At 40.7% G+C, this 24,316-nt stretch overlaps 1 protein-coding gene across 4 annotated transcripts in view; it reads right to left on the minus strand.

The window, feature by feature from the left end:
* Nucleotides 1-12,546: 12,546 nt before the first annotated feature.
* Nucleotides 12,547-24,316, minus strand: part of LOC124158608 (dorsal-ventral patterning protein Sog) — a 325,901-nt gene continuing 314,131 nt past the window's right edge. For all 4 annotated transcript variants that reach the window (XM_046533780.1, XM_046533779.1, XM_046533777.1 and 1 more), the window contains exons 6-13: nt 22,153-22,862; nt 21,252-21,595; nt 20,133-20,478; nt 18,886-19,152; nt 17,827-18,094; nt 17,381-17,520; nt 16,158-16,445; nt 12,547-15,499 (exon numbers count right to left, since the gene is read on the minus strand). In XM_046533780.1, the coding sequence (XP_046389736.1) occupies nt 15,323-15,499; nt 16,158-16,445; nt 17,381-17,520; nt 17,827-18,094; nt 18,886-19,152; nt 20,133-20,478; nt 21,252-21,595; nt 22,153-22,862 (2,540 nt within the window). In that variant the 3' untranslated portion in view covers nt 12,547-15,322. The remainder of the gene's footprint in view (nt 15,500-16,157; nt 16,446-17,380; nt 17,521-17,826; nt 18,095-18,885; nt 19,153-20,132; nt 20,479-21,251; nt 21,596-22,152; nt 22,863-24,316) is intronic.

Here is a 24,316-nt window from a genome sequence, read left to right on the forward strand (position 1 = left end):
TTGTCATAAATAAAATTAAGAAGCCGCAATGAACCGGTTGCCTTTGAAAAATATCTTCTGCTGTATATAACTAGAAGTTCTTGTTTCAGTTCTACTTCGTTTAGCTTAAATAGTTTATCTGCGGTTTCAAGTTCATGTTGGAAAACTCTTGGTAAATTCTTTAAACAAAATAGGCTGGAATAATTTTGCTACAGACAAATAGTCCAAATTATTAAAGCGATCGTCAATTCCCGTCATAATTACATCGCAAACTTCCTTAGCCAACACATTTCTTCTTTCTTCAAATCGACTACGTTTCGAACTCGGCTCGGCCTCTGAAGTCGTATTATGGGTATTTAGGGAGTCAAGTTCTGAAGAGTTTCTAATAGTTTGGATAGCACACTTAAATTCGTCAACATACTTCAAGGCCTTTATGCAATCAATTGTCTTGTGTTGTAATTCATTGTACAAAATGTCACAATGAGGCATAATTTTATTGAAAAAATTTAACCAAAAATTGAAATCGTCGTCTTTGATAAAGTGATGCAAACCAACTGCTTTATTTACAGTGGAGTAATAATTGCTGTCATCATCAATTATTTTGTTTAAGCACTCTTCTATTTCATTTTTATAATTGAATATTGTGCTTACAATTCTTGATTTAAAGTTCCAACGAGTGCTTGAGCTTTCAGGTATTCGTTTCTTTACTACATCAGCAAGTACTGCTGTTCTTTTAGTAGATTGAGAAAAGAATGAAGAAAAACTCTCAATATTGCTAAAAAATATTTTGACTTGCTTGTTTTGAGTTGCACTTCGTTCAATAATCAAATTTAATTGGTGGCATAACAGTGCACAAATAATGTATTTTTTTATACGGCTTTAACTCTTGCCTGTACCCCTGTGTGCTGACCACTCATAACGGAAGTACCGTCATAACTTTGAGCGATCACTTTTTCAGGCGTTCCATTTACTTTCAGCTTTTTAAGTTCGCCAAAAATAGCCTCACTCACCGACGCTGCATCATGACATTTTGGTATTACAAAACTAATACATCTCTCATTTATTGACCCATTTAGTTCATAGCGAACTACAAAAACAAGCTGGGATAATGTAGCAAAATCTGTAGTTTCGTCTGCTTCAATCGCGATGAACTGTGTTTGAGCAAGCTCATCACGAATAATCTCTAGGCATACGGCATATATGGATTCAAGAAGCTCGTTTTGAATGGTTTTGGAAATGCCCAAAAAAACTGTTATTCGTCCTGTCAATGCAATGACAAAATGAACGCCTTCGTAAATTCTTCTCACGGCCCCTTCGGCTAGGGTCGATTCTGGTGAAGGTTTTATGGTACCCTATGAAAGGAACTCAGAAAAAACCCAAGCCTCCTCTAAGAAAAGGCATGCACTAGATGAGGTAGTGTTTCGCACAGATTATGAGATATTATCTTTCTTGGTTTCCGCGATGGGACCGAAACACCCAAGGCGAAAGCGTCTTATTTCCAAGCCGCTTGCTTACTTTCGTGTATCAATGTATTCAGATAAAAACACTGCTGTTACGACGTATGAGTATTCTCTGTTTAGGATATCAAACGAATAGATAAATAAATTTCATAGTATGCATTGACAAAAAACTCCTTTTCCGCCCGAGAATTTTCCCTCTGTGCGCAAGAAAAAGCAAGAAGCCCGGCCCAGCGGCACCGTAATATTTTTTCTTAAGATCAAAACCTTGTAACTCGCTTCAGAATTGATGTAAGTTAATGATTTTTTCACCAAAAATAACTTTGTAGTTTTCTTCACATTTAATACGCAGCATATAGGGACCTACGACGTAAGAAACGTAAGTTAGCAGGCGACTACTTTTTACCTTACAAAAATCAAAATTTTTTGTCCTAAAGGGTGTTACGTCGCGTCGGCATAACAACATTTTAACTCAATATTTGTACGATTGGTGAAGATCTTCAAGGAGAAATTAGTGTGAAGAATTTTTTGCAGAAGATTCAATTCAATATAGACAACGGTCAGGCAGAAATTGCGAGAAGAAGATAAAGTAAAAAAATACACGTTTCTTACGGAAATTTAACGAAATGTTTTTTATCAAACCGATCGGTGCGGCACCGATTCGTCGGGTGCGACGTCTCACCGACTCCCGGCAAGCAGTGGTGCGATTCTGTATGAACCCGATCGGTGCGGCACCGACGCGTCTCCCGTCCTCACGTCGCGACGCACAGTGAGCGGAAATCGGAAAAAGCCGGACAAAATTACAAAATGGCTTTTTTTGAGTTATAGACTTGAAACTTTGCAATTATACTCAAAAATGATTGAAATTTATGGATATGTACTTCATTTGACATAGATCCCACCCGATACTGAGATACAGAGGCTCAAACGTGAACAAATTTCCATAAAAACGCCCGTCTTCATGGACCCCTTCATGGGCGTTTTTATGGAAATTTGTTCACGTTTGAGCCTCTGTATCTCAGTATCGGGTGGGATCTATGTCAAATGAAGTACATATCCATAAATTTCAATCATTTTTGAGTATAATTGCAAAGTTTCAGGTCTATAACTCAAAAAAAGCCATTTTGTAATTTTGTCCGGCTTTTTCCGATTTCCGCCCACTGTGCGACGTGAGGACGGGAGATCGTCGGTAGCCGTACCGACAGCAAAAAGGTGTCGGCACGGCCACCGACTAGTGGGTTTCATGAACTGCCCGGTGCGCATTGTACGTTTTATTTTGTTTTTACCTCATCACCGAGTAAATAATGAGGTTTGCTGCAATGTTATCTTTTTCTACCCCTTCGAATAGGCCACTATAATTCACTGTGTCATCATATTTATTGATTACCTTGACAGAAATATAAGATATTGGTTAATAAACATGAGGTTTGCTAACATATAATGACTTTCTCTCATTTATGTTACCACTTTCACTAGCTCGTAATTGGCTTTATTTCTCTCTATCATCATTTTTTTGCTCCTTTGACATAAAAAAGATATTTTTGATTACTACCACACATTATATAAGAATTGTTAACAACTTATCCAATATCGATTATCTTAATCTAGCAATAAGTCGTAATTTCCGCAAATAAAAAGATTGAGAATGACGACAACAAACTGTGCCAATGAGTCTTCACTTGTTTTTACCCTTCTTTCATCGGTGGAGACACGTGAAATTTCGGATATATTCGGATTTTCCCTGTTTGGGAAGGAGAGGGAACCGTACCGACTGGTTTGAAACCGACGACTTTACAGAATCGCTGAAAGTGTCGTCGTCGGTGCGGAATCCGTTGTCGGTACGATTTGATGTCCAGTCGGTGGGCTTGAAAGGGAAACCGACCGGTGCGGCACCGACGAAATACAGAATACGGCCCCAGAATAGACGCGGAATTGGCAATGCCGCTGAACCACGCCTTCGTATCGGAGAACGAAAAACTCTCAGAGTTGAGAGGAAGGGCCCATTCTTCTGTGCAGTGTAAAAGGGACAGTTATGATGAGGTGCGCAAGAGTCATGGCCTATCAAGCGTGAATTCCTCACGGAGTAACGAATTCGCCTGAATTCCTCATTTCATCCGCGGAAAGCATTTACACGAATCGCCCCATAATAAAAATCATTGTGATGGTCAAATTCCTGTCCTCGATGAGCAACATACTCTTTTTCAGACCGTACCGAAGGAAAGACCCTACCTCCCAACTCAGTGGGCTTGTTCACCGATGCGGCGCGCCGCGGCGGCGTGATTCAGCGGCCTTACGATTATTTATTTATTTATCATATATATTTATTTGTGTTTTCAATATAGAGGATATTGTTGGTTCGCTAGAACTTAAAATACCGTAACTCTGCTTTGGATAGTCTTCAGCTGGTAAAAGCCAAAATTCCTCTTGAAATAAAAGCATATTCATCTACATCTACATAATACCCCGCAAGCCGCCTAAAAGGCGTGTGGCAGGGGGTGTTAAGACACCAGCCGTTTACACATAAAAATGGAGTTCTCTAACGAAGTTACGACCAGTATTTATTAAAGTCCTTTATTGTTCGGGGGAAAAACGAATTCCCGTATCTATCCGTTCAGCAAAACATCTCTCTTAATTTATCGCTTAATCTATCGGACCTGGAAATATAGTGGGGCTCTAACATTATGTTCTCCGTGTCGCTCTTGAAGATATCTATTCTCAATTGTTCAAGCAATCTAAGCCTAGCGCGCAGCCTCCGAGTCTCCAGCGGCTCCCAGCCTAATTCGTTTAACATATCGGTAATGCTGTCTGTACGCCCGTAGCAGTTTTTGACGAACCGCGCAGCCTTCCTTTGCATTTTATTCAGTTCGCGGATGAAGTCTTTTTGGACCAGGTCCCATACGCTCGCTGCATATTTAAGGGTAAGATATTAAGTAAGATGGTTGTGCCTACCTAATGAAAAAAATCTTATTGATCTGAAGTCCTCTAAATTCAATTTCAGAAGCGATGCGCGGTCTGTTCAATGATTTAAAGAATAAGTCATTTATTGATCTTATCCGTAATGTAAATTCTGAAGAAAATTTTCGCTTCCTGAGTGATATATGTGTCCGCGAATGAGAGAACGATTGAATACGAAAATAACGCAATATTCTGAGTGATGTGACTTAAGGTTTTATTTTCCACCTATTTTTCAGTTTATGCCAGAGACGAACGCAATTACTTATTATCTGTTCATCGTTTTGTTATTGGTGAATTATTATTATTGAAGTATTCAACCGATTAAGATAGGTTTGCCTGGAGCACTGATAAAGCATTCTGGGAGCCTTCCCTTCCTTCAAGCACTTCCCTCTTCCATTCACAATAAGGCCTACACCCTTTCATTCTATCTAAAGCTCCCATTCTCTCCCTTCCTCTCCCTCGTTTACCTAACATACCACCCTCCAACACCGTTTTCAACATCCCCTCTTCGCTAAGTCCTCCCCCCATCCACACCCTCTGTCTACTCCGTATCTCATCTAGAAGCTGTCTCTCCTAACCCACCATTTCCTGCACTTCGTCATTCCTCTTACTTAACGTACACTGTACTTTCTCCATTCCTTAAATATACTGTCTTCCCATCTTAGAGTAAGAATTAGGGAGGTCGGATAGCTAGAAATATCTTTAGTACACTCATGTACCTATCGAATATTTAACGTGACGAGGGAATAGGGTGGTTTCCTATTATTTTTTAAATGCCTAAATCAAAGATTATTACTCCTGGAGTACGTATTTAACGCTTCTAGATTTTTAAATGACGATATATATATTTTTCGCGATTAAATGGAAAGAGAAAAATTTCAAGCGCGCGAAAACGCGACGGCTAAGTATGAATGCTATGAAAACTCCGTGTGACGTCATCCTGGTTCCAGCTGTCGCCGTGTGAGGTGACCTTGGGGCGAGGCTTTGAGCGCTGATAGGACGCAGGATGCTAGCAGGTAGAAGAGTACCCTGCTAGCAGGTAGTGCTTGGATTAAATAATGATTATTAATGCCTTATCAAACGATGGAAACTTTCCGACCTTAGGCAGTTTTAATAGGTGATTATTAAGACATGTTTCCCTGAGCTCTGTGCCTCGTGCATGCATTGGTAATCTCAGACGATGTAAAACTCCTATCTACTCGTATAGAAACTAGGTCCCTGTGACGTCACGTGGATTGGCATCGCATGGGCGCCAATCTGGCCTTTTTCAAATGAAGATAAAATTGACCATTGCCATTGGTCTAAACCGGTATTTCTAAAACCAAATAATTTTAATATTATTAATGCACTAATGGTGGGTAACGAATCGCAATCAATGCCTTTCGTTTTCTTTGATGAAGGAAACTACCCTATTTCAAACAAAATTAGCCCGGGGAAACATTAGGAACACATAAAAATGAAATACAATATATTTAAATAGTAAATATTTTTAAATCGACTCAACGATGAAAGGCCACTAAGCTTACCTCGAATGATAGTTTTTGGCAACCAAATGCACATAAATAATCCACCCTTTTGCTGATCGCATGGAAGTTACGCGATGAAATACCGAATTACCATTGACGCTCGACGTATGTTGGGACCAAAGTGGTTAACCTAACGTAATTACGTCACCGTGATTCTATCAATCCTTATTCCGTCGATCATATGTGCCACCATTTTTCTATAAAATGCATTGAAAAAGCAGTCATCTCCACATACATCCACACCTACAAAAATTTTATAAAACGTCCACAAATTCAAAGAGACTTTTCCTAGATACGTTATCATTAAAGGTTCTCTACCGGTAAAAGTAGGCCCACATGGAATATTTTTCTTATCATTTCGGCGTATTCTCCTTCTCGCATTGAACTTGCTATGGAATGAAATTCTCTGAGACGGTATTGTTGATTCACAACAACTTAAAATTCCGTAACTTGGCTTTAGCTCATTGTCAGTCATAAGTTGATATAAGCCATAATTCCTCTTGAATTTATCGGGTAGCAGGTAAGATGGTTGTGTCTACCTAATGAATATAACCTTAATGATCGTAAGTCCTTTAAATTGAATTTCAAGATTTATGCGTGGTTTGTTCTGTGATTTAAATAATATGTCATTGATTGTTTTAATTCATAATTATAGCCAAATGATTATTTTTTGTGAAAAAGACTTTAGCATTGCGGTACAGTACGTTACTAATACGAACGTCGAAAATACGGATTCATATTTGACAAAAATCAAGTTCACTTACATACATACATTTATGAATATAAGGTTATGTTTGATTCAACGACTATGTGATAAATTCATATAAATTCTTGTATTATGATTCCTATTATGTACTTCCTATATAGAAGTCCGTACAAAGAGCAGTTGGAAGCCATAAAATCGAAATTACAATTTCTAAAATTGAATTATATTCCTAGCATTAAAATATTGCTTATGCCACAATATAGAAAGCCTGAAATACATATGCTTGAGCTTTCTCACTTTATAATTTAGTATTTAAACTTTTCTTCCAATTTAAGAGAATATTTGTCGGGTATGAAGTAAGGTAGATAATTATTAAGTCGGATGTCAAAACACCGGACCGTTGTTACTGTGGTTTAATCAAGAATTCTTATCAAGCGGAACATAAGATGAAATGACTAAAAAGTACATACATACATGAATAGGAATGCAGCGGCGCACATATCTTCGCCCCAGGGTCACCTCACACGACGACAGCGGGAACCAGAATGACGTCATACGGGCTTTTCCCAGCATTCTTCCTTAGCCGTCGCGTTTTCGCGCGATTGAAAATTTTCACTTTTCATTTAATCTCGAAAAATAGATATCATCATTTAAAAATCTAAAAGCGTGAAATGCGTGCTCCAGGAGAAATAATCTTTCGATCTAGGCAATAAAAAAATAATAGGAAACAACCCAACTGTCACTGTGGATCACCGGCGCCGACACGACAACCAAGCAAGTGATCGCTTGACCGGTCAAAATCCGGCGTTTCTGCAAGCAACGCTTTAGCGATAAAATATAGACCGTAAAATAATCATTCAGCATACATATGAAAAAAATAAGTTTTATAAATTGTACTACTGAATATGTGCTAATTTCCTGTAGTTACTATCATATGAGTACTCCGGATATATGCTTGATTTTTTGCCCATCGTTCAAAAGTATATATATGATATACTTCGTAAATTGCATACGATTTCTCAAGTTTCTAGTACAATATTGCTTATCCCCAATAATTAATCCTATTTTATGTTCCATTTTCTTTCTCTTATCGTGATCAACCGACTTTTTATTGGTGCCGGTCATAGTGAAAGCTCTCATACCCTCCAATTATTTACTATTGGAATGGGGATAATAGCTTTTTTTATACCGGCCGTCCAAAATCGGTGTGTGCGCAAGAAGAACTAGGGAAGACGTGGGCGGTACCTGAGCGAGTGGCCGGTGATCTGCTGGAACCGGCGTCGATTCTTCTCTCTCCCTCTTGATGGACTCCACGTCGTCCTCAAAAGAGAAATACGTCCAAACAAATCATCTCGGCGCGGCGGAAGGCTCGTGGGACCCTTTATATCTAGCCCCCCAAGGCAGTCTCGTTTGACGGACTCGTGTACAGAGCGGTAGCGGCAGAATTCACCCACACTCTTCTTTTTTCCCATTTCTGATAAGAAAGCAACGGCGTCATGGACGGCTCAGAGGGGGTTGCTTTCAGGGGCGCAGCTAGGAATTAAGGCTGGGAGGGGTTGAGGTGCAACTAATACTGGGGTGTGTGGGGGTATGGAATACCCACCAGGATAAGCGGAAGGTGCGAGATTAATAAATTGCGGGATTTTAAGATAAATGGTTCAAAACGCTGAGTTTTACGGCTTTCTGTGGGATATTTTATTAATCCTCACACTATTCTATTAGTAATATCAATCCAATTGGGTAAAATGGATTAAACTTAAAAATTTCTCTCAGCTCTGGGGTTTTTTTATCCCCAAACCCCCCCCCCCCCTCGCTGCGCCACTGGTTGCTTTAACCCCGATACCACCCTCCTATGTGCGTGCCCTGGATCGAGTGGTTTCCGCTGGTCACACGAGATTCGACACGGAAAGGCTCAATAATATCTACATTAATTGGACGATATGCGTAATATGACGAGAGTGCAAAATAACAATCGTAATTCGCTTCCTTTAGAGCGGAGATTCATTTTCATCAGGGTCATTGGTCATTGTTGGGACCGGGGCCGAAACTGGGGTTTTTTTCAGGGGGGACAAAGATCAGTTCGGTGCCCCTCCTCCACCGATCCCCCCTTCCATCCTCCTCTCCACACCACTGAAATATAATACCTAAGTAAGCTATTTTTTTGAGATGCGGTAGTTTAAAATTAAATATCGTATGTTCGCTATTTAGAAGTTTTATTAATGTTATTGTTTAATAACTTACAATTTAAAGTTATTTTAAATCATTAAATTTAAAAAGGTTAAATAGCTTGTGTAACACGGCGCTGTTTCTCCCGGCCAGCTTCGGGTATGGTCGATGACGAGGGGCTCGAATACTTAGGAATCGAACAAACAAGGAGCAAATGTGGGCGCCAGTGCAGGAAAGGGGAGTTAAGAAAAAAATTCGCCTGCACTCGGAATGGGGGGTGAAGGGAAAAAAAAGGTTTGTCCATTTCGTAATGCCTTCAGTGACTAAAGGCCTGGTTACACGTTACATTAATACGCACAAGTTAATGTGTAAATGTATGAACGCGTGAATAAACACGAAAATGCACCGCGTAACCACCCACCTTGTGCGAATGCATGAACGGAAAATAGAACGTGTTCCAATTTGTTTCATGCATTCGTATATGTTCCGTTCCGGTCCACAAAAGTCATTTATTGAAACAGACATTAACTCGTATGTGTTAATGTACCGTTTAACCAGGCCTTTACACTCCTCAAAAGTGCCCTGAGTCACGTATTATCATTGGGAAGTACTTTAGGAGAGGGGCATAAGAAAAGAACTTATGACTCACTCGCTGCTTCGGCTTCCGCGACCTCCACGGCTACCTCCTCGGCAGCCAAGCGTCACGATCTCCCACGAAAAAGCAAATCCTCGTCACAGGTGCACCGACCGGCTATATACCCCGGTCGACGCCACTGCCACCCCGCGGCCCGTACGAAATTCACAGGAACAAAAGAGAAAGGGACGCTAAAAACATGGCGCTAGCATACGAACGTAACACTTCTTTTGACAAACTTTTCAAATTTTGCCGCCCCCTGAAATCTGGAGCCTGGAGCACGTGCTCTTTCTGCTCATCCATAGTTGCGGGCCTCCCCTTAACAACGATAGTTCATGGGACCAGGAGCGCAGCTAGGAATTAAGGCTGGGGGGAGGGGAGGGGGTTAGGGGCAACTAATGCCGGGGTGTGTGGGGGTATGGAATACCCACCAGGATAAGCGGTAGGTGAGAGATTAATAAATTGCGGAATTTTAAGATAAATGGTTCAAAATGGTGAGTTTATTGCTTTCTGAGGGCTATTTTATTAATCATTACACTATTCTATTAGTAATATCAATCCAATTAAGTAAAACGGATTAAACTTAAAAATTTCTCTAAGCTCTGAGGGGGGTTTTATCCCCCAAAACAATTTGCTGCGCCACTGCATGGGACCAGCAAGTACTAAAGCGAGGCCAATGCTCCTATACGTTTGTAGACTGCTTTAGACAGAGGAAGTATCTTAGAACTATATCATGAAACGCTGGTGGTAGTCTTCCATGACTTCTCCGTTGGGGTGAGTCTGGTTCTGGCTCATTATTATTATTAAAGTATTCTACCGATTAAGGTAGGTTTCCATGGAGTACTTAAGAAGAATTCAGGGAGCTTCCCCTTTCATCAAGTATCTCCCTCTTCAACTAACTATGAGGCCTACTCCCTTTCATTCTATCTAAAAATCCTATTCTTTTCTTTCCTCTCCCTCGTTTACCTAAAATTTTTTAAAATCTCAATTACCCCCGAAAACAGCACAATGTGGCAATGAATCAGGAGTTCAAACAATCAACAATAGACGATCACATACACCCATATCCTGGAAGAGGAAACCTATTGAGGCGGGACTCAAACCCGCGACCGGTATTCGGTATGGTAGGCAAGGACTTATTCCAGCCGTCATCGAGGCCGACATTCTACCCTCTGATACAGTTTACATCCCCTCCTGCTAAGTACTCCATTCATACCTTCTGTCTCCTGCGTATCTCATCTAAAAGCTGCCTCTCTTCTTCACCCACCATGTCCAGCACTTCGTTGTTTCTCCTCCTCTCCGTCCATTCCACCCTCTGCAATCTTTGCCACACCCACATCTTGAATGCCTCCAGTCTTCTCTCATCCTCCTTCCTAAGTGTCCACTTTTCCGCACCGTAGAGAGCTACACTCCAGATCAAACTCTTCACTAACCTTTTCCTTAAACTCTTACTCAACGATTCTCTCAGAAGCTCCTTCCTGTCCATGAACGCCTCCTTTGCCAATGCAATTCTCTTCCTGATATCCTTACTACTGTATCCGTTTTCCTCGAACGTGCTACATAAATAGTTTAATTTCTCTACCTGCTCCTCTGCTAAGTTTTTTCCGACCTACTTTTATCTTAAGTCGTACATTCCTCGCTCATGATGCTTTACAAAACCACAATACCTTAGTCTTCTTGTGATTAATCCTCATCCCATACTCCTCGCACCGCTCGTCTAACGCATCCACTAGAGCATGCAGTCCCAGTCGCTGACTGGCTAATCAACGCCGGATCATCCGTGAGCCTAACTACGATAATTTAAGTATCCTTCCTCCCACTTTTATTCCAGCTTTCAACTCATCCCACGCCTCCCTCCTCAGCGTACACGTTAAAAAGCAACGGCGATAGAGGACAGCCTTGCTACACACTTAGGCCAATGCTTGCCCAACCAGAGTCTCCATCCGCTACCCTCACTTGCGCAGTCTGAGCCATATTAAGATTACAAATGAGTCGCCTATCCCTCCAATCTACGCCCATTTTCTTGAGATTATCCATAAACTTTTCCCATTTCACTCTATCAAATGCTTTTTCAAAATCCACGGAACAGGCATACACATCCTGCTCATATTCTAGGTTCCTCTCGACCAGGGACCTCATTATTGCTATTGTATCACGAGTTGATTTCCCATTTTTAAAACCAAACTGATCTTCGCCAAAATAATCGTTTGCCCGCGCCTCAATTCGTCTGTTCAAATTATCCATTACCACTTACGCCACGTGCGATATTAGGCTAATAGTCCCCATTAACTGGTGAGAATTACAAGGTGGACGTCAATTAGTTACTTATCCATGCAATGCCATAGCAATAGAAGGGGGAATGCCAGTGGAAAATTTATTTTATGAGAGAGGCATCCGTTATCTATGCAATGAACACTTTGATGTTGCCTTTTCAATATTGATATAGAGGGGCCCATTAGGTTAGGATCATGAAGGATGGCAATTGCTCATGGTAAATGGTATAGGATGGCAGTGCTAATTGAATTGTAAGATATGTATGATCATTATTTTCTTTTCCTCTGCAGAAGGGTGCATAATCAGCAGCATACCAGCTGAAGACGTAACTCACTCCCTCAGTGATTCAGTGTGAGGGTTGATTTGGATTGGTAAGGGCAGAGATCAACACAGGCTAAGCCAAGGGAACTGGAACATCATGCATCCAGGTTAAGGGTGCTAGTTCCTTTCCTAGTGCCACCTCACAAATTGAGAAATTTTGGTGGGGGTTTCGAACACTTCACCCCATAATTTAACCCAGGATGCTTTGATCTGTAGCCAAGCAGTCTACCCACTGTGATACCGTACTCTCCTCTGAGGACATGAATTTACCAGTCTCACATTTAATGCTCCCAGTGATGTTGGATATTTGCTTAAGTGATAGCTTCATGTACACTGAGGCTGCCTTGAAACAGGCTCATAAACAAGCATCAAATGTGGTGATATATGTACATATATATTATCACAGTGAGTATTGTCGATATAGTAGATTTTAAAGAAAAATTGTCGGTAGAGTAATCCTGATGCTTTTTGCACTCAAAATGATTCTATTTTTGGTGATTTTGAAGGAAAAATGTTAATTCAAATTGATAATGTTTATATTATTTATTATGAATAAAGATACAATTTACAAGCATAAATACAAATTCATTGCTTAGGATGATTATTTACATATGCTGCTGGTGGAGTGCACATTAATGAATTTTCCCTCGAAAAGAAGGAGGCAAGTTATTGAACATATGATTCATCAATTCCAACATTTCCTGTTGGTCGTCTTCATGCAAGCCAAAAGGTAGTCAAGGCTTCAAAAAGAGGTAGGTTGGTGTATAATTGTGGATATAATGTTTCTTAGGGCATTGGGGAAGAGATTTTTACTTTTGAATTGGAAAACAATTTAACATACATGTATTTAAATATCATCTATTGACTTGCCAAATTATATGCATGACCTGCATTTGAATGTACTTCAAGTAACACTTTAAAATTTCACATTACCTTAGCTACCTTAAAACCTTAATGTATTTTATCATGTAAAATTTACAAGAAAGAATCGAATTGTGCTGGAAATGCTCATGAAAAAATTTTAATACAATTTTCAAAATACTTTAGAAAGGTGAACTTGCATTATTTGATCTGAAATCTAAAATAAGAGTGCCCTCCATCATGAGTTTGGAGTAGGTTCTAGGAAAATTACCACAACATTAGTCAATGAGTCACTCATGACATCATCACTCCTATGAATATTACAACTTCTAGTACTTATAGTATTTACAACAAAGATTGCTTATTTGAGCTTACATGACAGTTCTTTCTACATTTGAAATCAACTGCGTGCTCTGTCATCATAAATTACGAGATACTAAGAAAGAAGCCTTATTGAATCATTAATGAAATGCTCAACTGTATAATTACATGAAAATTTCCAGTGGAAACTGTACCTACTGATCACAGACATTGAATTTGCTGAATGACTGAGAGAAATTTCTGGTTTGAAATACTCTTGCTACCCTCGTTACCATTTTCATCACAGTCTTATACTTTTGCATTCCTTCAGTTAGCAAAAGTATTTCATAGCCTCATTAGCAAAATATTGTACATGAGAATGATATATTGTATATTTATAGGGAATATACTTGAATAACATCTAGCTCCAATATACCTGCTTACATGAATCAGCATTGGTAAAGCATGATATAAGCTTAATTTTATGTTGGTAAGTACTTGGGTATTGCGAAAAAGGATAAAACTGAAATTTCTATTGAGAAAATTCCTCTAAAATTAGTTTCTGATAAAATGTAATCACAGACACTAAATTCATGACACCTGCACTACATTAACATTAACGATAGGTATCAAATTATAGAAATTGAGCATGAAATGACAAATCATGCACTACGCTCTTTCTCTATAATGCTTTATATTCTCAGTAAATTTAACATTACTACTAGTAATTTCATAGATACTTTCAATCTCAGGGTCATAAAATAAGATTATACTATATCAGCAGTTGATATGTCATTGAATTATTAATATAGACTTTCTGATGAGGTTAACAAGCTATTCATAGTTGCTTACTATCCATTGTTTGAAGTCTGCATATTGCATGGCTGTTGAATCAAATGTACAGAAATATATGTACGCCAACGATCATTCACAAAATATTACACACATCCATAAAAAATGTACACATGATTGAGGGTCCATTTACACTTCCATCTAGAGTTACAGGTACATTGAACAACAGTACACAATCATAAATTATCTACAACTGGTTAATACATTCATGAATAATAGACAACCAGAAAACATGGATTTTCCATTATTTCTGTTTTACAATACGATAAAAATTCACATTTGCCTTTCAGCAAATATCCAGGTGGAAGAATATTAAGAGCCCTATTTTAAATTATTGCATTTCTGTGCATAATGTATGCCTGATGACAAAAGGAGGGAAGAGGTCTCTTGATCTTTTTGTGTGTAGAGAACTCATTCTATCAAAATCTTCATATTCCTAATTCCCACTCTTGTTCCTCACATTGCTAATGCTCACAGGGGTAGTCCCCAAAGCGGCTCTGCCAATCCAAATAAACGACTAAACCACTGCACATACAATTAGCTGTATACAAGCAGTGGGTGATCAGAACAATCAATTATGCATTTTGCTATAACAATGATAAAATTTCACACAAAAACAATGCCCAATAGAGTAAAACCCCATAGATCTATCGTACTGTACTGAGATTCTTGATAGGACATAAATAATGTAAACTAAAATCGCAGGCATTGCAGGCATCTGATTTAATTTAATAACATTTCCAATAAGATCTCTAAAAAATTTATTGAAGTTAAAAATAACATGGGAGAATAGGATATTTCAGGGCTCTTATGAGAAACATGCTCATTTCTCGTGAATTACTTGGCACTGCATGACCAAGTGCATTGATCTCACATTACAATAAATATTAGATTCCATTCCATCCTCACCATAATTAAACCCTGCCACCACCCTTTTAGTGAAACCTATTAAAATGGCCGATAAGGGAGGATTTAAAGCAGGTAAACATGGCACACTTAAGTAGAGAACAAAAAATATAATAAATTGTTTAAATAAATACACACACTTTCATATCTTCATGAAATGTCATCTCCAAGCTTGACCTTCAGTTCAGTCTTCTTTGGTTGAATTCACATAGATCAATCTCACTGCTGCCATCTACCCCCTCAAGGTGTTAGTCTAACGATCCAAAATTAAATCAGACAGAGGCAAATTGAGTCAGGGCAACAAGAAACTGTGGGACACTACGCCCATTATGTGGTGCAGAGAGTTAGCCTCTATTCAGACTCACAGACACACGTCCCATGAAATTCAACTCTTGGTGTGTGCCATGGCGTGCTGCCCCCTCCGATGACCCCTGGCCGACGAGCGATTCCTTCGACACTGATTGCAGCACTCATCGTCCCTTGCAGGATCCTTGTCATGGTGAGAGCGTCGTTTGCATGTTGATCTTGGGCATCTCTTTCGGTCACATTTCACAGCACCATCCTGGAAGAAAGGAAAAAGATCACAATAGTTATTTGTTAGATTCAAACTGCATATTGTTCGTCATAGCTTACTGAGTTAAACATAACAAACACAGAAGTAGCCATGATGAAGGCGAATGAATTCGCTGAAATGTTGGCATAATTCTAAAGAAACAATTATTATTCCTTGACCAATTCAACAGAGAATTCAGAAAAACATAATGAGAGCAAGAGTTTAAAAATAGGGCATCTCCCTCTCTATAACTCCGACAAGTTCTTTATTATTCCTGTCCCTATTATTCCCAATCATGGAAATAGGCACATTCCTGGAAGGAGGGTGATAATTGGCTAGAAAAATTCAGAAAATATTTTCTGTGAATAGAGCTTATTTCAATTATAAAGGAAATTTTATTGGTAATGAATCAAATTGAATTCTAAAATTGAAATAAAGGGTGAGTTAACGGACTACAGGCCTTTCTTTCCTCCTCTTTCAACCATTGAAAAATGCTTAGCAGCTTCAAATTAAAAGTAGAAATATCAGGAAACAAACATTATCAATATTTTAATAATTTTCTAAGAGAATTAGCAGCCTTTTACAATTGTATATGCCAGTGTTCATCTATCAATAACAAGAGAATGAAGAGTTCAGATTTTTTGTCATATACAGTGTAAAGACATACCTTGCAGCGGCATTTGATACATTTTTCTTCGCCATGTGGGTGTATCCTTGGATGCCACTCCCTTCCATTTTCAAATGGACCCCCCACAGTGAATTTGCACCCTCCAGCAGCCAGGATGTCTTCTTCACTGCGAGGGTTTCCTTGATCCTTGAGCTGGTTTGTATCATGCGGGACAGTGGGTGGGCATTCTTTGCAGCAGGCCTTCTTGTTCGGCCTGATGGCCTCCTTTTCAGGACAGCTCAGAGGGGGACACTGCATCCTCGGACAGCGAATCTCCAGGGTTTGAATCTACGGAATCAATCAAGTTAAAAATCAATCTCCCAATTGAGTACTTGCAAGATTACATAGTATATGAGCATGAAATAAGTATTAATAATCAGGCTTAGGCAAGCATTCATGCTATGACGATTTCCACTCACTCAAGGTTTTCATAATGTTGTTCTGAGAACCACATGAAGTCCCAGTCTAATACTTAAGCCATATTAACTTCTTTAATGGTGACGTAGTACCTCATTTCTAATGATAGATGGTTGCAGTATGCACTCTCTCAAGGAGAGCTGCAAATGTGCTTCACCAAAGGAAAAACTACCCAGACTAAATGCATTTTTTTGACTGGGTAAGCAGCAAGAGAAATTACCAGCAGGGAGGGTTAATGAAATTGTTGGGCCTCACATTCCAAATAAAAACACTATGAATAATTATATCATCTGTTAGCAATTGTGAGGAAAACATGATAGAAGTCCTCTGAGGAAGACCGACAGACAGGTATTGGGGCAAAGGCTAGAAGAATAAGGGGAAGATGGTACACAAGGATAAAAGACTTGCCACAAGATGGGGAAAAATTGAGAGCTGTAGTAAACTAATCCCACAATGCAATACTAAGCAAATATATGTATGTGCAAGCTGTGAAGAGGAAATTAAAAATACTTCAATTCTAGAGGTGCAAGGTGGAGTAGGGAAAGGAGCTGTCCCCCGTGCTCTTAATGAATGATACTCACAAGCCTGAGGTAACGTCTGGGGTGAGCTCTACCCTATCCTATTGATACCAAACCTACAGTTGAATCACAGAGTGAGTGGGTTCAAATAGATAGCTTATAAGTGCAATTTCATTGGACCCCAATTTCTAAAAAAATCCAACCGCTAGATGAATTATTTAGCCTGTAAATGATGAATCACTTCCAGGAACAATTCAATTCCCAAAAATTGAAATAAAAAGTACTTACATCACATGTGCAGACAGCACATGTGTCAAATCCAAAAGGCGGTACATAAGGATGCCAACTTGTTCCAGCTTTGTAGAACTGTTTGGCTAAGTAGCATCCTCGAGTTTCACTGGTATTACTTTCATGGGAACCAGTGGAATCTGAAAACAGAAAATGAGTTAAAAAAAACATTTTTCAGAGGGGTGTGGCAGTGTATTCATGGTGAAAATATATATTAGAGTAAAAAATATTCAAAGGCAGAGTTCTCATTTAAGTAAAGTATACAAGTATGTAAACTTACGAATTTAAAGCTAGAATAACCTGTTGTAATAATTATAACATATTCACTGGTTATTTCAATAAAGTTGTTCAGGTAATTTTATGTAGGGATTGAACTGAACAAGCTGTTTGCATTATAAAACATTGTGACGATGATGAAGTTAGAATTGTTAATTTTAAGGACTCACTCGAGCATGATGGACAGCAGTCGCCTGATTTGTTCACAGCAGTGACTCCCCTTGGGCAGGACGTCGGAGGACAGAGGACTGGCTCACACTTGACTTGCCTATGGTGGCAACTGCACATTGCACAGGACTCTCTGTTGGGAATCCACTGATCACCTTCATTGTAGAAACTCCCTTCGTAGTAACAGGAGTTGGAGTTTGGCAGTTGGTTGTCATCCTGCGTGGTGAGACTGTTTGTTTCTGGGGGCAAGCACGACATTGGTACACGAACCTACAGTCGGAAAAAATCATCACAAATCAATTAATTACATAAATGATTCTCTAAATACTTTTATCTCTCTGGAAATCCTCTTTTGATGGCATAGAAATAACAATGCATATCCATAGCACAATGACCAAACAGTAGAGTAAACAATGCATCTCAACTAATTTTTTCGTTGTGATGAAAAGACTGAGAAAATGATGCAAGACAGTTGAGTTACTTTTGGTGGATCTTTTCCATCAACCACAGTTTTATCAAACAGCCAAATGAATTTAAGTGGAAAATTGCTATTTCATTCACCAATGCAAAATGATAAAATACATTATCATAGTACAAAAAAATTTGATTACATGGCAAGCGATATACTACATCATACCTACTCCTAAAATATTGAATGTTTTCTCTGAAATAATGAAAATATGTACCTACAAGTGAACAAATATTTGTAAAATTTATCACCATGTATAAGGTTTTTATCAATTTTCTCCCTTGTTTTTATAGTAATACATTACAATCTATTTCAACAAAGATAATAGAAGTTCAATGATTTTTTCCTGAATTATGCATTTGTTTTAACAATTCCCTCTTTTCAGCTTCAGATATTTCAAGAGGATAACTGATGTTTTTAAATGGTTAATGGTATATTTTTCTTTGCATGTAAATTTATGATTTTTTGCTACTCAGAAAAAAATAAGTAAATAATGGATCATGCAGAGATGGATAGTAAAACCCTAACAGATTCAAACCTTCTAAGTATCTCAACGTGTCTAATGCTATGCATGATTTAAAATATGCAGTACCTGAGTGATTCTGGCCCGAAGGAGTGACTGTTGAGTGGCCGATGGTGAGGGATCAACCACTTCAAGGAAAGCCACGCCATATTCAATCCTTGCCAGCTCGCTGTCTGAGAGGTTCATGGTGAAACCCTCTAGTTGGGGACCACGGAATTCGTCAAGAAGTCGCCTAGACACAGGAGCTCCAGGCACCATTGCTGGGGTGTCCTCCAGGTAAAGATTTAGGGGCCTGTCGCCTGGTCCAACCCAGTCCTCCAGTCCCGATAACATAATCTGTAATGATTGCAGAACAAGGGTTGAGCAAAATTGAGGTTTCAGTCGATCTCCATCTGAGGAGAGTATTACACAGAGAGCCAATCAGTAAAATTAAAATAGAAATAATTGTTGGTTTATGTACAACATCCTAAGATTCTCACTTAAGCAGGTAGCAGTGCACATGAGAAGAAGAAAATTAGAACACTATGGCATGAAAATAAGAAAAAATCATCATTAAATCTTATATTCAAGCATTCTTTCACTTCTGAATCAATGTTTTACACCCATAATTGTCCAATGATATTTCACCAGATATACCACCACCTTGACTTTTAAATATGATCATTTTAGGATCATTAAGATGATGATTAAACCAACGAACCAAGGCAGCACAGAAAGAAATCAATATTTGGATGCTATAATGTTAGACCTGCAGGCTTTGAGGAAACCACCCCACGATTATGCAACCCTCAATTTCCACCTGATTTTAGGGTTGCAGGTATAAGGAAACCATCTCTGTGTGAGCACCTAGCTAAGACCAAATGCATGTGAGCTGGAAGAGTACTTGGGATATAGATTGAATCATTACACATTGTGGAATTGAGGTTCTATATTTTTTAAGACAAAGAATGAATGAATTATTTGTCTTAATTTCAGAGAAACTTCATTTATTTTAGCAGAATAAATCTTTAGGGAGATACAAATGCACTCACGGCCCATCTACCCCATCAACTCTACTAAGCTGTGACAGTGGATCAATGCATACTGTGTGATATTACATGTGAACTAGAAATGACAACAGATAAACCTCAACTAACCTTAGTGATAAGACACAAACAAACATGTAGAAACATGTGACGCATGTTCTCTCCTATACTATTTCTATGGGTAAATATTTTTGCATTTCACCACCAGAGGTACCATGGCACAGTACATGTTGATTGCGTTTGAGCCCTTAATCGTACATGTATTGGTGGGTATGTGCTGTTGTGACTCACCTCATATTGCAAGTTGCAGTCGCTGTCCACCGCCACCCAGGCGATACCCACAAGGGCAGCAGGCGTTGACAGGTCATTCCTCTTGAGTAGGATTGGGCCTTCGGAGGCTCTGGCCCCTGCAGCTGGGTGCACGGTCAGCCGACCCTTGAGTGAAGATCCGCTTGGGTCATCGCTCACCCCCATCACCCACGCCTCGCCTGCATATAACTGCTCCAGCTCCCTGGGGCTCAAGCGATCCAATGAGCCATTGGCCCATCCATCACGGAAACTAGGCGTTAAGTCCTCGTCCATTTCATGCCTCCTGGGAGGTGGGATCCCACGCAACTGCTGCGGCCCAACTGGAGCCCTGAAATTAACAATTACCACCTTAATTCAATTGGAATTTCAGAAAAAGTAAACTTAACTTGATGAAACTTGGTGGGGCTATGTAGTTTAGAACTCAAGAAAAGGGTAGGCTGGCCCAAAATGACATGAAACAGCATAACTCAACATATGCCTGACAACAAAATGAAAAGAAATTATCTAAATTCACAAGAGAGAAAAGCTAGTACTTGCCAGTTTAAGCATTTTCATTTGCAATTTATATCAATTACCTACAGTGGGCGGTGATTTAAATGTGTATTTTCAATAAAAGAATGCTCATAAACCATCCACGTTTCTGGATGTAGAGCATTGCGATTATTATCTTCGGGCTTGGCCTATCTGACACAATGTTTAACTAAAAATCTGGATTGCCCCTGGTCATTTGATTACATATCTTAGGCCCTAAGGGCTTAAAGGAAAGTTTACAAAATGGTAACCATGTCTTATTTGTAACAGCGCTCCAGGTTAACCCTGCACAACATCACATCATTCTGGAAGGTCGTCAATAGAATCGAGTTCTGGGAGGGAAAAAGGACGGAGGCGCCGCCGCGATACGGAGCCCGACGACGCCTCCGGAGGCAAGGATAAGGTAGGAAGGTTTGAGATGAGAGAATCCCGACGCCAACATTACGGCGATGGGAGCTATCGCTAGCGAAACCGAATTTGCTGTTCCCAGATAAATGGAAGAATGTTGCATAAATAAAAATAATCCACAGATTTTCCTGTAGATCCCGGATGGTTGGCAGTGCGCCCTACCTGGAGGCCATGCGGAGTGACATGAGTGGGGCGTCCATGTCATCGAGGCGGACCCGGTAGACGAGGGCTCCGTCCCGGGTGAGGAACATCCAGGCGAGGCCGGAGGCGCGGCTGGGGGCAGGCGCGGTGGCGGCGTTGGTTGGGGCGGCCGCGGTCTCCTCGCCCTCCGGGGGTGGGGACAGCGTGGCCTGGAAGAGGTCGCAGGCGACTCTCGTGTGCACCACGCCCTCCAGACGGTACTCGGGGTGCCTCCGAGAGAAGACCGCGAGGTGCAGACGGCCACGGGCCAGCAGACGCAAGTCGCCCGCCTTCACCGCAGACCGCACTTCGATCACGTTCATCTCCTGCAGGATAGAGAGAGAAAATCATTAAGCACACGAGAAAAAAACGGCATTCTCTTTCCCGAGTTGGTGTGGTAGCAAGAGCGTTCGCATCTAAAGCGGTGGATTCGGGTTCAAATCCCAGCGTTGGCGGAGATTTTTCAAAAACAGAACTTTTTGAGACTACCCTAGCGGAAACAAAAGTCAAAATGACGTTCAGGTGACGTCAAGTTGACGAGGTTGTCGTCAAGATTTAGTTCGCCTCTTCTCATGACGTGAAAATGACTTCATCATGACCATGAATATGCGCAACCTCTGCTACTGCAAATTATATTCAACAAAATTCATGATATTTACGTTAACCGTCTTGAAAATGATACCCCGGACCACATATACGCATATGCTGAGAGAGAAAAATGAAAACATAACATACAGGACTATCTAGTGGTCTAGGAAATGCATTGACTAGAGATTGTACCAGTCAGTTAATATGTCAGGACAAGCCCCTTTGCATGAAGGATTACTTTAAACATGAACAGAGACAAGAGTGCGTGGACACGGCAAAAGACGGGTCAACTCACATGATCGGGTTTCGGGATTCGGACGATCTCTTCGACGACCAGGATCTTGTCGGACTCGAGGCGCACGACGAGCGGCACGTCCGACACATCGTGGGGCGAAAAGGCGCCGTTGAACAGCAGCTGCACGTGGATGCTCGGGGTGGCCGCGGATGCCGACACTATCGCCGTGCCACCGGCGCCGCGGAGGAGCGGGGCCCGTCCCCCGCTCTCCACCACCCGCTTGCCCCAGTGGACACCGCTCACGGGCGAGGCCTCCTCCTCGAGCGGCGGCCGACCATTGGGGCCCGCCGTCGGAGCCACGTCCACCGCCTCCAACACGGCGCTAAACATCTCCGTGGGCAGAGCCTTGTAGCGGCCGATGCGGCCCGAGAGGGTGTCCGAAGCGGATCCTTTTCCGGTCGGCCTGTCCCACACCAACCCCACGCTCAGGGTCCCCTCCCTGAGGTACTTGCGGTACGCCCTAGGGAGTCGGCGCCAGACGCCGCACACCTTGCCGGTGGCGTTCTGGTAGACGTCGAGAGTGACTTCGTGCTCGTCCAGGATGCTGCCTTCGGCGTCCAGGAACTGTACCTTCTTGGGCGCGGGCAGCGAGGTCGAGTGGTAGAAAGAGTAGTAGAGGCTCTTGCGATGGAAGGTGAAGCGACCGGTGGCCACGGCGGCCGTCTGGGGATCACCCGGAGTCGTCCTGCCCGTCAGCAGAGCGGCGAAATCTATAATAGGAGAGGGAGGGAGGAGAGCAAAAATGAGTCATTGGCATAAAAAAAGGGATCAAATCTGACAAAAACATCATAGTTCATATCATATTTGCGGTAAATGGATAGAATTTTTTAAAAATAAACCCTTACAATTTTAATTGGTTATAAAATTAATTATTTATTAGTTAGTTATTATTTAATTATAGGTTGCAATATTACTGCATCATCTAGGTCGGGAATAAATTTTATAATCGTGGAAAATTGCAAGTTTTTATTTCAACATGGAAAAATTCCACTTCATCACGCTTGGATATTCGGATTTTATTCGGATGGAAAATTAATTGACGTAAATTCTTTGATTTTCATGACGAAGGTTTAAGAGTTTCTTCGGGTTTCCATCCGGGTAAAGGTGTTGAAAGTGCTCATTATCACCTTCTCATGGCTGGAAACTCGTATAAACCTATAGAAAAACGAGGTGTAAGGAGCATCTATCAGGCATTACAATCCATGACGTTCAATGCTCCGGAGTCGCCGAACACGCCGAGGTTGGTCATATTATAGATATCCTCGGCGTGAAATTCATATCGAGAAGTAGACACTATAGAAGCGGCGTGATTCGAGAGGGGCTAGAGATAAGGAAAAAGCACTACCAACAATTTTAGCAGGGACACGGGAAAAAATATCAGCAATGCATAGCTTTAAGATTTGAGAGACAGTATCTTCAAGAGGAATAACCTCACCCTTTCTCAATCTTCATCCCACCCGTTGTAACACACCTAAATACCCGTTGTAATGAGCTGACGGACCATTCCACCCTGAAAGGTCTCCCGAATCGGAGGGGAAACGTTGCAACGCGTTGGTAGCAAACCCACGAGAAAGCGGAACGACTCAAGAAAAAAATTATCAAAAAGTATTAAAAAATTACTGTCCGCGAAAATAAAATTCATCTACATTTAATTTTATTTATATTACATTTTTCCGCCATCATTCCCTGGAGCTATCGCTTGCAAGGGCGGAAAAAATGATCGTATGACTCGGGATTAAGTCAGCCGCAACTTAATTTAAAGCAACAATTTTAAAAGTTACCACGATCGACATGAAAATTTTGCGATATTTTCAGTGCTTAATTCTTTCGATGGAAGGTGAGGGAAGGAGGATGCTTAGCGCTCTTCGATTTTCGCGATTTCATCGTAGTTAGTACTTTTTATAAGACTTAAAGGTCAGCAAAATTGTTTTTTAAGAGGAAATAAATCGTAAATTTCGCCACCAATGCTTAATATCGTGCAACAGCAGCAAAATTGAATAAAAGGCGAAAATCGGAGCGTTCGGAGACATTTTGAAGAGGACGGCTATCGTATGAGGTTGTTAAGAGGAGCGCGCGTAGGAACTGCTGTTGTTCCCCGCGTGCTTCCTTCTCTCGACGCTAGATGGTGTGGAGTGGCACGGAGATGTCCAGCATTTGCGACCAT

This window comes from Ischnura elegans, chromosome 5 (assembly GCF_921293095.1).
Source record: "Ischnura elegans chromosome 5, ioIscEleg1.1, whole genome shotgun sequence".
In the NCBI taxonomy this organism is placed as follows: domain Eukaryota; kingdom Metazoa; phylum Arthropoda; class Insecta; order Odonata; family Coenagrionidae; genus Ischnura; species Ischnura elegans.